This window comes from Onychomys torridus, chromosome 15 (genome assembly GCF_903995425.1).
Source record: "Onychomys torridus chromosome 15, mOncTor1.1, whole genome shotgun sequence".
Classification (NCBI taxonomy): Eukaryota; Metazoa; Chordata; class Mammalia; order Rodentia; family Cricetidae; genus Onychomys; species Onychomys torridus.
Genome location: NC_050457.1, coordinates 44987170 through 45000483, shown reverse-complemented (window position 1 = coordinate 45000483; position 13314 = coordinate 44987170). Strand labels below are relative to the sequence as shown.

Sequence of the window (13314 nt, the reverse complement as noted above, 5' to 3'; positions counted from 1 at the left end):
CGCACAGACAATAGAAATGACTGTAATGGGAATAGCAGACTGAAAAAATGAACAATCATCACCGATTTTTCTACCAGCTAAGAACATTTTCCCTTCTGATGTTCACGATGAAAAGGTTTACACACAGAACAATGCTGTATTACTATGCCCACATGTTTCCTTATGCAAATAAACACAATTACGGGTACTTTTCTAGGCTAAAAGTTAGCTAAAATCTGGTATGCTCTTTGGTTCTCTTATTACTCATTTGTTACTGGGGCTAGCTGAAGAATAAATTCTTAGCGAACTTTTTTATTCATGAAGTAATGCTTAAGGAGTGCCTACATTATACAAGATTCAACCCACCTGGTTACTGTGTAAGATGCTAAGCATGCATGCTTCGGAAGGATAAAGGTTTTTCTAAGAATTTGAATCGCTTGGAAAGCCATACTACAGTCTCACTGTGTGGTTTTTAAGGGGTCTGATGAAGCGGTTTTAATTGGATCTGGTGTTTTCCAATTTTTTTTTTTTTTAGGAGAAAAGTCGATAACTAAGAAATGATTGTTCCTCATCAAATAAGCCGAACAAACTATAAACCAAAGTATAAGGAAAAGCAAATAGACTTTCCGAGTTAACAAAGAGGCAACGCCTGGAAAATCTGTTTATTTGCTTGACTTTCAAACCCCCTTCTTACCCTGCAGGTGAAGGCGCCTACCAGAAACCTAACAGGAAGGCGGAAGCTGCTCAGTCTATCTACACTTGTTTCAGAACTCAGAAGTCCTCCCAAGGAAGAATGCTCTCCCCCATTAAACAGCCCCCTCAACTAAGTCTCAGGTGTATCTGAGGCCACGTTTCTCCAAAGCCCCCAAGGCTCTGCCACCTAAGCCAGGACAACTTGCTGGTCGATGTCCCTCGCCTTCCTCCCCGCCCCCGCTTTGGTGCCCTATTGTGCGCAGCTAGGGCACTGCCAAGTAACTCCTTTTATGGTGAGAGGATGGATTCTCCGTCGTCTCCCCGCCCAAGCCTGGTACCTACCCACCCGTCTACCCACACGTCTGCCAAGTCCCACCCGGAGCGCTCGGGCGTACACACCCACGCACAACCACACACCCACCTCTCCTCTCCGCTCTGCCGCTCTCGGCGAGAGTCCTAAAGAAACTGCTCTGACATCCCAAGACCCACATGCTCGCTCCGCGGGTGGAAGTGAGAGAATTCCCTCTAACCGGCAGAGCGACTTAGACCAGAGGCTGGTCCCAGCATCATCCCCACTAAAGGCCCAGCTCAGGAGTGGCAAAGCGCGTGCAGGGACTTCCCTGGGGCTCGTCCCGGGTGCTCTCGGTATCTCTGAGAGGGGGAAAGCACTGGAGAGGCCCCCCGCAGCCCGGTGGCACCCGGCAGGTCCCTCCAGACCTCCCCAGACTCTCCGCTCCGCCCCCTATCACCAGGCTCCCGGGCGGTGCGATTGGAAGACACGCTCCGCCCCTTTTCCAGGTCAGCCAATGGGCGCCCGGGCCGCGCGCTGACTGTCCCCGCCCCGGTTGGGGAAACTTGCGGGAGGAGAAAAGTTTGTACAGAGTCTGGAAGGGCGAGAGCGAAGCTCGAAACCCGGTGGCGGGAGAGGAAGATGAACAGCCCCAGGTCAGAGCCCCAGGCCCAGTGGACCCCGCGCCGCCCCCAGAGCACCCGGAGCGGCCTCCGCGGCAGCCGCCTCCTGCGGTAGCTGTCCGTTCAGCCCGCGGCTGGGGAGGAGGGAGCCTGGACCTACGCTCCGTTCCACCTGCACGCGTGGCGGCACACCTGGGCGCTGCTGCCCTCCCGCACCAGATCCGCGGGCTCTGCAAAGCTGAGACTCGCCTTTGAACGAAGGAGGGGGGTCAGTCAAACAAGAAACCCAAGACCCGTCTTCACTGAGCCTCACTTGCTTTCTAAGCTTTTTGAGAGCTTGATCTTCTGACCTCAGTTCCGGAAAGTTGGCAGCCACCGAGACCCGGTTCCGAGGGGGGACAAAGGTTTGACAAGTTCCTCACTGAGCGGGAAGAGACTGATGGCTGAGGTTAGAGGCCAGTCCAGAACGTCTGAGGCCTGAACCTTGGGGCGCACCGGACTCCTAACCTCCCACCCTACAGGTAAGTTGGGATGGAGGTCTTTCCGTGGACAGTGTGGACAGCGCAGTGGCCAGGCGCTCTGTCGGGGAAATCAAAGAACAGAATGTGCTTCTCAAATTGTCCATAACTTGTTTCAATGAGAATTTTATCGACTCTGTCGGGAATATCACTAGCGAGTCACTTTTCCCTAGAGAAGGGTCTTGCTCATCTTGGCGATGGAATGGGGTGGGGGGAGACGGGAATGGCAGTTATCAGCTTATAAATATTAATGTCAGCAGAGTGGTGCTCTTGGCAGGACCCATTCAGAGCTTGGGGATTTGAGTAGCCACAGTTAGTGAGTGGCTACAGATCAGGAAGTCGGATCCGGTTGCTCTCCTTTTCTCATTGACATAGCATTTTTGGCCATGGGTCGAACACCTTGCAAGTGGTAAGCGGTTGACCTCTCTCTTTCCTCTCTCACCATCCCTAGATTAGAAAGAACCGTGAGCTCCAAAGCTGTGTACTACTGCCCACCATCATGTCCATTCCCGGGGTCAATGCGTCCTTCTCCTCCGCTTCGGAGAGGCTGAACAGCCCAGTGACCATTCCGGCAGTGATGTTCATCTTCGGGGTCGTGGGCAACCTGGTGGCCATCGTAGTGTTGTGCAAGACGCGCAAGGAGCAGAAGGAGACGACCTTCTACACTCTCGTGTGTGGGCTGGCTGTCACTGACCTACTAGGCACATTGCTGGTAAGCCCAGTGACCATTGCCACATACATGAAGGGCCAATGGCCCGGGGACCAGGCACTGTGTGACTACAGCACCTTCATCCTACTCTTCTTTGGCCTGTCGGGTCTCAGCATCATCTGTGCCATGAGCATTGAACGCTACCTGGCCATCAACCACGCCTACTTCTACAGCCACTATGTGGACAAGCGGCTGGCGGGCCTCACGCTCTTCGCCGTCTATGCATCTAACGTGCTGTTCTGCGCACTGCCCAACATGGGCCTGGGCAGGTCTGCGCGACAGTACCCGGGCACCTGGTGCTTCATCGACTGGACCTCCAACGTCACGGCCTACGCCGCCTTCTCTTACATGTACGCGGGCTTCAGCTCCTTCCTCATCCTCGCCACCGTGCTCTGCAATGTGCTCGTGTGCGGCGCGCTGCTCCGCATGCACCGCCAGTTCATGCGCCGCACCTCGCTGGGCACCGAGCAGCATCACGCGGCCGCCGCCGCAGCAGTGGCTTCCGCAGCCTGTCGGGGCCACGCGGCCGCCTCCCCAGCCCTGCAGCGCCTCAGCGACTTTCGCCGCCGCAGGAGCTTCCGGCGTATCGCGGGCGCGGAGATCCAGATGGTCATCTTACTCATCGCCACCTCCCTGGTGGTGCTCATCTGCTCCATCCCGCTGGTGGTGAGTGTCAGGGGCTGGGGTCCGCTCAGTCCTTCCCCCGCACTCACCTCTCTTCCCTCGCCCCCGCTTTCTCCCTGATTCCTTGGCGGTGACAGTTTCCTCCGGGTCTGGATAGAGACCTGCTCAAGGCTCCTCTGAGTAGACCCAGGCTCTCCTAAGTCCTGACCCTAAGGAGACTCAGCAGGTGATTTCCCCCTCGGTCCCCCGAGGTTCTTTCCCCAAAGCATGGGTTCTGAGGTCCCCTGGACAGTCCCCTGGGCTCCCCTTAGTCTGATGTTTTGCTTTGTATCTTCCCAGAACCCTCACTGCGGGCTCAGCCAGAGGGGGGTTGGGGAATATGGGGTTACTTACTTGAACACTGCACTCTGTGGCCCCCAGAGCATAGCAAACCAGAGATGATAAGCTCTGTTGAACTTATTCCTTGGGTGAGTGCGGTTTGAGTGTTTTGATTACTGTAGGCCTCTTTCTTTTTCCTAGTTTATGCAGCATTTTAAAGCTAGAATAGATGACATGCTTTTTAGTTTAAAAGCCTGACTGGAGTCACTTTACGGAAGAGAAAGAGTGACTTGCTTAGAATAATCTTGCAGACACATTCAAGCTGCTCCCTGCCCCCCCTCAACCTCCACCCGCCCATCTGCCCCCCCCCCACCCCACCACCCACACACAAAGCCATGTCATGCTTGAGGAGACTCTTGAACGGGGTAATGTCCAAATTCAAGTTCCCTATTCTTTTTGCAAGCCAAGGATGTACGGTGGAGATGGGATTTGGACAAGTTGATGTGCATCCGGTGTTGCATTTTAATTCTCAGTGTCCAGGAGAGGTCCAGTTTCTCCTTTATGGAGATGGTTCCCCCTAGGCCACCAGACTCTAGTCCTCACTACTGTAGAATTACAGTTTCTTCTAATTTGGGCTTTTGTGGCATGTCTGTTGGTGTTTTGGTGCACTCCATCTTTGAGGCAACACACTCTTTAAAAATTGCCTTTAGTAACGCTTGGAATATTATAAACAGAGAGGTGCAGATGCCTCTCAAGTTCTCTGCTTTTCCCTGTTGTTGGTAGAACGCACTAGAAACAGGTCGGTGGTAGAACATAATTCTTCATCTAGAATTGATCTTGTTCCAAGTTCAATCTCTCAAAATATTGCATTCCTGGAAATTCTAAACTACTTGTTCAAAAAGAAATTACTATCTATGTTCATTGGGAGCAAGTGAAAAGAAACTTAATGGACTATCATTCTTTTCTTTCTCTTATTAATACTTCTAGGGATCTTTGGTATAAAAATATTTTTATCTCTTACAAAAGTGACTGTAAATGGAAGAAACTCCATGGTGGCTGAGAGCCAGCATACAGTAGCTTCTTGCCAATTTGTATAAACAGAAGTAAATATGACTGGCCAGAAGGGCCTTTAAGCCGTCCCAGAACCTAATGTAATTTACAGACTTAAGTCACACTTGAGCCACATAAATATATTTTACTGTCTGTAATGTCAACTCAAAATAAAGTGAGAGTTGGAAGGGAAGGCCCCTGTTTCTGCTGAGGCCTCTCTAGTCTCTCCTCGGCCTTGTATTTTACGGGACGGTAAATGACAAAGTGAGCAGCTGTAATTTACAGGATGTCCACTTCATGCAACTGAGGAATCGGAGCTAGGCCATTAGTAACCATGTACAAACTTTCTAAATGTTTTGGTTAGAAGTGAGCATGTGACACTACTGATTCACATGAAGCTACCAATAAGGTGTCCTCCTCTGTCATCTGGAGAGGCTTACAAAACTAATTCTACCGGCTGACCTGGCCCTCAGGTTCAGGGCCATTTATGACAAAGCCTGAAATTATGTGAGGACCCAGAGCTATATTTATGTCTGGCATGTTAATCACATTTTAGCTAGTGAAGAATACTGTCCAGTCTAAAGAAGTCAGTACCAGGGATCGAGGTTAAGGACCTCCATCTGAAAGCTGAAATTGACTCAGCCAAGGGGTGAGCATGTTGCTCAAGAGCCTGAATGCTTTCGTGAGAAATAACTAATAAAATAAATAGGGGCAGCTTCAGATTTTAGCCTGGAGTTTGAACTACAAAAAAAAAAAAAAAAAAAAAAAATCTACTTCTTCAGAGGCCAGCTTAAATTAAAATTTGTCACAAGTAATGGGGAGCTATAGCACCCATGTATTCCCCCAAGATTCAGTAATTATTGAAGTAATCAAAAGGAACTTTCACAGTTACCATCTTTCTTGGCTTACTTTGCAGCCCCACCCCCATGTTTCTCATATAATCAGAGAATAAATGAGATGAAAGCTCTGAAAACTCCCTGATGGTTAAAGCAGTGAAGCGAACTTTCAGTTCAAAGGGGGGGGGGGGGGGGGGACGCAGCACCTGCTTTAGCATTATTGAAAGCAACGGAGTGCTATTCCGCTGGAGGGAAATGAAACCCTCTGGGTCACTTTCAGTGCTTTCAGAAGGCTACCTGAGAGAGCCAACACAGCTTGCTTGGACTTTCGGAGGGCTGCATGCAATATAGAGGGAGGACAGGCAGCCACTGCCAAGCAGCCCAGTCTGTCCTTTGGACCCATGGGAAGAGGCTAGATTGGCTCTTACGGGATGGTTGAGCATAAATTTAATATGAAAAGTAAATTTTAATGTGCTGTGCAAAATAGAGCCACGGCTTGAGAGCTAAAGCTGAGAGAGGCTGTGAATTCCATTGTGGACACAATTTGTATGCCAAATTTGCAAAATTCTCCGTGGATCATAATCAATGAACAGAGAAGGTATAAGCAGATTTTATAGCACAGAAATTTGGTAGGAATATGGTTTTTGTCACTTTGTCCTTTCTGCTGTTTATAACTGGTCTCAGGGTTGGGCTGTGTGTGTGTGTGTGTGTGTGTGTGTGTGTGTGTGTGTGTGTGTGTGTTTCCAAAGCAGGAGAAGCTAAAAAAATGAAAGTACATGCTTAAGATAAATATCTTGCTTTTTTTAGCAACATGCAATCAACATGAACTCTCAAGGATACCATATTAAATACTGTAACTAGATAGATTTCTGATATTTTATTTTGCAGTTATAATACTAATGTTGTGATAACAGTTCTAATCAGATCTTTTGCCTCAGAGCTAGAGTTAGACTGTCAGGTTTGGAAAGGCATGTCCCTCCACACACAGGCAAGCCAAGGGCATATTTATTGTTTATTTGTTCCTTTTCTTTCTTCTTCCTCTGAGCTACCAGTAGTATGGCAAATTAATTAATCTTCTGCTTTGGTCAGGTAAATTCTGCACCCTTAGGGAAATAGTTTCCTGTGTTTCTTTGGTTGTGGCTAGAAAGGCATCAGCAACAGCTTACAGAGGCAGACAAAACTGTAAACAGGAACATGTTTTGTAGAAGGCAAACTGGAAGTGGACCCGTTAAATGATCAGATGAACAGAAAGCACACACACAGGTAAAAGTAATGTGATTAATTTAGATGCCACTATGGTGAAATCAAAGACATTTGATCACTTTCCTAATAAGTGTGGCTAAGTTTTTTAAAGAACTGCAATTCCTAGAAGTAATTTTTGAGTCACAACTTGAAATGGCAGGCCTTTTAGAAGTACTTGGATGACTGCAGAGTAGCACATAGAAACCATTTCACCGAACCCAGCAGCACATCAGAACCTTCTCAGTAGAGTTTCCACTCACTCAACACCTCAGTTTCCCCAGCTCCAGATGAACAACGGAGACTGACTGGGTGGCTGGGAATGGATCCTCCTTCACTTCTTACCATCTTTACTGACATCTCAAGCTTTGATTTTATTCAAGATTTATAACAAGATATTTTTCTCCCCTAGAGCTGAAATGTTGAAGCTATGAATTGAGAGTGGGAAAAAGCTTTTAGAATAGATTTACCATGTAGATATTAACCACTGGGGATGAAGTAACTTGTATGCAATGGATGGCCAGTTAGTGGTCTAGAAGGAACAAGAAATACAGACTCTTCTACCTCCACTCAGTTCAGAACACCTTCCATGACCCTTGACTTAAAGGGGGGTGGAGGGGTGGTAAGAACTTCTAGTGACAGCTGTGTCAGTTGTGGACTCTTCACAAGGCAATGAAATTACAGAGTACACAGGGACAATTCCTCTCATGTGCTCAGAAGAGAACAGGTAGCCCGCATGCGCAAATCCAGTTACAGATCCTTCCATTTACCGGATAACATTTCAATTCCGACAATCAATTGTTGCCATTGGTCTAGTCAAGAGTTCAACATCCTCTTCAAACAGATTTTTCTTAGGTAGGAAGTACATGTTTTGAATACCAGCCATTAAATACACCCCAAAGCTACCTTTGACCCGCAGTTATCAGTGTAGCCCAGAGTGGCCATGTTTCCACATATGTGTTAAAAGAAAAGTCAGAAGTAATAAAAGAGTGTTAAAAGTAATAAAAGAGTGTTAAATCCTAGGCACTAGCCTAAGCACTTCAGAACTTAGGCATAGCCTGGACTGGTAGCTCTTGCCTTGAATCCCAGGACTAGGAAGGCAGAGGCAGGTGGAACTCTGTGGGTTCAAGGTCAGCCTTATCTACACAGCAAGTTTCAGGACAGCCAGAGCTACATAGCCCTGTCTCAGAACAACAACAAAAACCTTTATGTAGAAATGGTAAAGACCACAGCCAAATTACGGAGACGTTTGTTTGGTAACAAATCTTGGGCATTTACCACCCTACCCTACCTCCTCCCTGTTAGCGTTCCTGCCGTCGTGCCTTCTAGTCTTTATTGAATTCTTGGCCAGTCCTATTGCAGAGCTCCTAAGCTTGACTCCTCATCAGTCTTAAGAAGTTTGGAATCTTGGAATCATGGCCAGTATCAGGCACAAGTCACATCCACCACGTCCGCAGCTGCTCATCGTCAAAAGGGAAGAAAGTTAGGAGCCTTGTTTGTATCCAGTAAGGTTTTTAGAAATTTTCCCCTCTCTGACTCAGGTTCTGTTTTATCAGCAATACATGCTTCCCTAACTGCAGAGTGCCTGAACTTATTTATTTATATAACATCTAGGGTTTGCTGGAGGAGGGGCGTAGAAAAGCACTGCTACAGGAATTCCTATCAAGCCGGCCACGGCTCTTCAGGGACATTTCGGAAAGCAAGTTTTTGTTTTGTTTTGTTTGTTTTTTGTTGTTGTTTTTGTTTTGGTTGATTGGTTGTTTTTTCAAGACAGAGTTTCTCTGTGTAGCCCTGACTGTGGTGGGACCCGCTCTGTAGAGCAAGTGGCCTTTAAAGCGAAGCCAGAGTTGCTATAATTTTTCAAATGCCATCAAATGCCTCGAGTTTTTAGTCTGTTTCTTTTTCCTTACTCTCCTTGAAACTGAGAGTACGAGGCAAAGTCATGCCCATTCATTTGGATTCTCTGAAAATAACTTGATTGACTTTTGAGAATTTTGATATGGACTTAGAATTGGGGTGTATATTGAATTTATTCTGAAGTTTTGGGAACTAAGCCTGGGGCTTTATGCATGCTAGACAAGTGTTCCGACACTGCACTACATCCTAACCCAGAATGTTGTATTTTATGCTCATCTGTATGCTGCCTCTACGAACACTCCTTTACTGAAAGACACTTAATGATGAGATCCAGAGGCCTGTGAAAATTGCAAGCCCCTCCAAGTCCCCATGGAACTCTGAAATAAAGCATTTAAAAATTACAGCTTTCTTCATTCCCTTCTGTAGTTTATGGCTGCAGTTGCAATGAAATACAAAGGTGATTCCTTCCTTGCTCCCTGTTAGTTTTGATTATAAAAAACATATCATTAATTTTGACAACACTGACTTTTTACAATAGCACAGAAATTTGAAAACAAAATGTGAATTGCTTTAAGTAGCTACAGCTTTTTGTTTTGTTTTGTTTTAAATTAACTGTTCAGAAATTTCCTCTTTTCAGGGGTAACTGTGTTTCCTTTGAGGTTTTGGTGGAGAACCAACCAGCATAAATACATGTTAATGTTTATATATATATATATATATATATATATATATATATATATATATGTGTGTGTGTATGTGTGTGTATATATATAAAATATGACATTCAAAGTCCAAACTTAGCCAGACTGTATTTGGAAAGCTTCTTGGAAAATACATGTGCAAAATTCATCCCAAAAGATGCAGGGTACCAGCCACTCCAAAGTAGAGCAACACTGCCCTCTAGAGGCTTCAAGTGTCAGGTGCACACAAACCCTGCCACGGCCAGGGCATGCTACTAGCAGGTTCAAGCCCATCACTTCCTTTATCTTGAGAAACGTAATGTGGAGTGTGAGTAAAATACAGACCTCATATTTCCTAGTGATGACTTCATTACTAAGAATAAATTTGAAACATAAATCCAACCTGGTAGAACAATAAAAAGCCACATGGAATTCATCTGGAAACTAGAGCCCAGAGCAGACCTGATCATCAACAGGATAGGAGAGAGTTTGAAAAGTTCCTCAACGTTTTTCAGGACTCTAGTTTATGCCTGTTTATCCCAGCACTTCGGAAGTTGAGGCAAGAAGGAGAACCAGCCTGGTAAAGAATTACTCTGTCACACGCACGCATGCACACACGCAACCTTCCGGGTCCAGGTAACAAGCACATCATGTGAGAAAAGAGAAGGAACTTGCTCAGCTACCATGTATCACTAAGGACTTGAGTCTAGAAGAAAGAACCCAAGATCCTTTGTGCGTGCTTGTTTTTTGAGGCTTTAGAAGCACAGAGGGGTTGCTTCTCGTTAGAGCTGTGTAATAGTCGCTGAATTCAGTTGAATCCTATCTTGAAGATGCACAAAACCATACAGCTCATGAGGAGCCATGGGAGGTTTTTTAGCAGCTAAACTGCATAATGGGACATGTACTTCAGAAATAATCTTCTGGGCGGTTTGGAGAAGGGATCTCGGGTGAAAAGTTTATCTGGGTGGCTAATGCAATGTTATCTCCCATGAGGAATGCTGCTGAGCAAATGGATTAGAAACAAGTCTGGGTTCAAGAAACAATAATACCAGATAATTATTATGGAGAGTGGGGAGAGCCACAGAGGAAAACTATGCTCGGGTCATTCTGATGCTGGTTCAAAAGTACAAAGTATTTTCTCTTTGTAAATGCCTCAGTGTTTTGTAATGATTACACAGTTAATTGACTTACAAAATGAGTGTCTTTTAAAATATAGTAAATGCCTTGGATAAACTACCGTTGCAAAGTAGACATGACCACGTTCGGGCAGCTACATCACGTCACGCTGCAGAGGTAAATGCAGCACTTAAGTGTTTTGCCAAATTGCTTAATTATAAAATCTCAACGTGGGCCTCTCATTTGTGCAGGTGCGAGTGTTCATCAACCAGTTATATCAGCCAAGTGTGGTGAAAGACATCAGCAGAAACCCCGATTTGCAGGCCATCAGAATTGCTTCTGTGAACCCCATCCTGGACCCCTGGATCTATATCCTTCTGCGCAAGACTGTCCTCAGTAAAGCCATAGAGAAGATCAAGTGCCTCTTCTGCCGCATAGGTGGGTCAGGCAGAGAAGGCTCAGCACAGCACTGTTCAGAGAGTCGGAGGACATCCTCTGCCATGTCAAGCCACTCTCGTTCCTTCCTCTCTCGGGAGCTGAGGGAAATCAGTAGCACATCTCAGACCCTCCTGTACCTGCCAGACCTAAGCGAAAGCAGCCTCGGAGGCAGGAATTTGCTTCCAGGTGTGCGTGGCATGAGCCTGGCCCAAGCAGACACCACCTCACTGAGAACTTTGCGAGTATCAGAGACCTCAGACTCCTCCCAGGGCCAGGACTCAGAGAGTGTCTTGTTGGTGGATGAAGTTGGTGGGGGTGGCAGGGAGGAGCCTGCCCCTAAAGGAAACTCTCTGCAAGTCACGTTCCCCAGTGAGACGCTGAACTTATCTGAAAAGTGTATATAGTAGCTAAAGGGGTTGGGAGGGAGCACTGTTTCGGGAACTTTATAAAATCCTGTGCAATAGACATCCACGTGTTTAGCTGTACTCAGAAGGGCTGTCTTCGTCTGGATCCTATTTGAGAACATTGGAGCTTGTGAGTGCTCTTCAGTGCTGCAGATGAGTCCCTTGAGTGCCGAGGCCTGAAGGACATTGGCTGTCACTCTGATGAGACTGAAGACTGCAGCTGGAATTTGCCAGTTTTTTCTGCTGGATAGGAAGATGGCAGAAGCTACTATTTTCATAACATCAGAACTTCTGATTTGGCACATACCAGAGGTCCAGATACTGGAAGGGCTCTACCCCAAACTCTGAGGACTATCTTACAGCTGATTTAAGTGTCTCACTAAAGCATGAAATGTGAATTTTTATTGTTGGAAATATAATTTAAGGTATTTATGTTCTTCTCTGTGAGAAGGTATATTGTTAATACAAGGTATAAGAAAATGATGATATGCCCTCTCCTGCCAGTATAACCAGCTAATATTGTCAATGTTACTTTTTTCCCATAAACAAGTCAGGCCAAAGTATTGAAAGTAGAGTGAAATTAATATCTATAAAATAGATATAAATTTTTAAAGAGTTTAGTATTATCAAAGGAAAAAGAAAGAATATTATTTAAGATGTGAAAATTAAACAACCTAAAATATATTTTCCAAGCTATATATAATAAAGAAAAAAATTTAGAAACATAATATTACATTTATTTATCCAGAAAACTGTGATTTCAGGAGTACCTAGTATTGCTGGTAAATATTTTCAGACTTTGTCCCCAGTAACTGGTATTTTTAAAGATGTAACATACTTTTTTAAAGTCTCTGACTACCCATAACTGAAGTGTGTAGGTATAAACAGTCTAAGTGGCTTGTTCTGTCCTGAAAGCCTGTGTCGTTTTACTTGCCAACAGAATGTCTGACAGCATCCTTTCAAATTTAAAGAGGAAGGTGGCTCTTCGGTGTGGTTTCCACTCTGTGGTGTGTGTCAACAGATACTGAGAGTTGTGTGTAGCCCAGTACTACTGTACCTGTGTTTGGAGGCGCTTTCTCAGAGAAATCTTAAGCATGCTTTGTTGCTTAACGTGTTCTTGTGAATTGCTTGGTTGTGACTGAATTCTGAGCCTGATACTGATAAGGGTTTAAAAGAGTAGTTGAACCGACTGAAATTATTCCAGAGATTACAATAAATAATTGCATTCAATCTGAGTTCCAGAGCTTCAATTTTGGAGACTGTGTATGGGGTTTTTTGCCACAGTTTTGCTTTTAAATTGAAAGAGTTCTTTTTGTTTTGTCTGAAGCGAAAACACTTTTATTAGATTTTGAAGAAAAACTCCAAGGCAACAAGTTGTAAATCTCACCAGCTGCCCAGAGGACAGAAGAGAGAAAGGGCCATGGCATTTCAGCTGAGAGGGCATGGAGGTCAGACACATGGCAGGCAGCGGGCATGGAGGTCAGATACATGGCAGACAGCAGCCACACAGTAGAAAGAAGAGCTTTAGAGAGAAAGAGCACAACATACCAAAATAAGCACACTCAGGCTCTGACTAGCATCTGAAAGAATAAGACAGAAAAGACAAAAAATGAAGTCATGCCTCCCTGAGTGAGGGTTTCAATAAGTGGGCAGACCCATCAGAAGCTTGTGGCAGCCAAGAACTGACTGCATAGAGGGAAGGAATTCTAGCAAAGTGCATTATCTCTAGGTGGAGAGTGGAGACATGCCATGTCTCCTGAGTTAATCCAGTTGGCCATGGCAATCACCTGGCCAAGAGGCATACCCTTAGGAAGTAAGGTCCACCTTAAGCTATATATTAAAGAGATGGGAAGATTAATTATTCCTTTAATGATAAACTGAATTTTTAAATATTTAAAATGATGCTATTATTAAAATGTCATTCATAGTATAATGATACAG

The 13314-nt window shown here is 45.4% G+C and overlaps 1 protein-coding gene across 1 annotated transcript; it reads left to right on the top strand.

Moving 5' to 3' along the window:
• Positions 1-1839: 1839 nt before the first annotated feature.
• Ptger4 (prostaglandin E receptor 4) lies at positions 1840-12608 on the top strand. The gene is made up of 3 exons (XM_036207448.1): positions 1840-2105; positions 2554-3477; positions 10783-12608. Exons 2-3 carry the CDS (start codon positions 2602-2604, stop codon positions 11371-11373), a joined length of 1467 nt encoding a protein of 488 aa, XP_036063341.1. The 5' UTR covers positions 1840-2105; positions 2554-2601; the 3' UTR covers positions 11374-12608.
• Positions 12609-13314: the final 706 nt, after the last annotated feature.

Coding starts and splice junctions, on each gene's coding strand:
- Ptger4 (XM_036207448.1), top strand. CDS start 2,602: ATGTCCATTCCCGGGGTCAATGCGTCCTTCTCCTCCGCTTCGGAGAGG. Junction 3,478..10,782: donor TCTGCTCCATCCCGCTGGTG/GTGAGTGTCAGG, acceptor TCATTTGTGCAG/GTGCGAGTGTTCATCAACCA.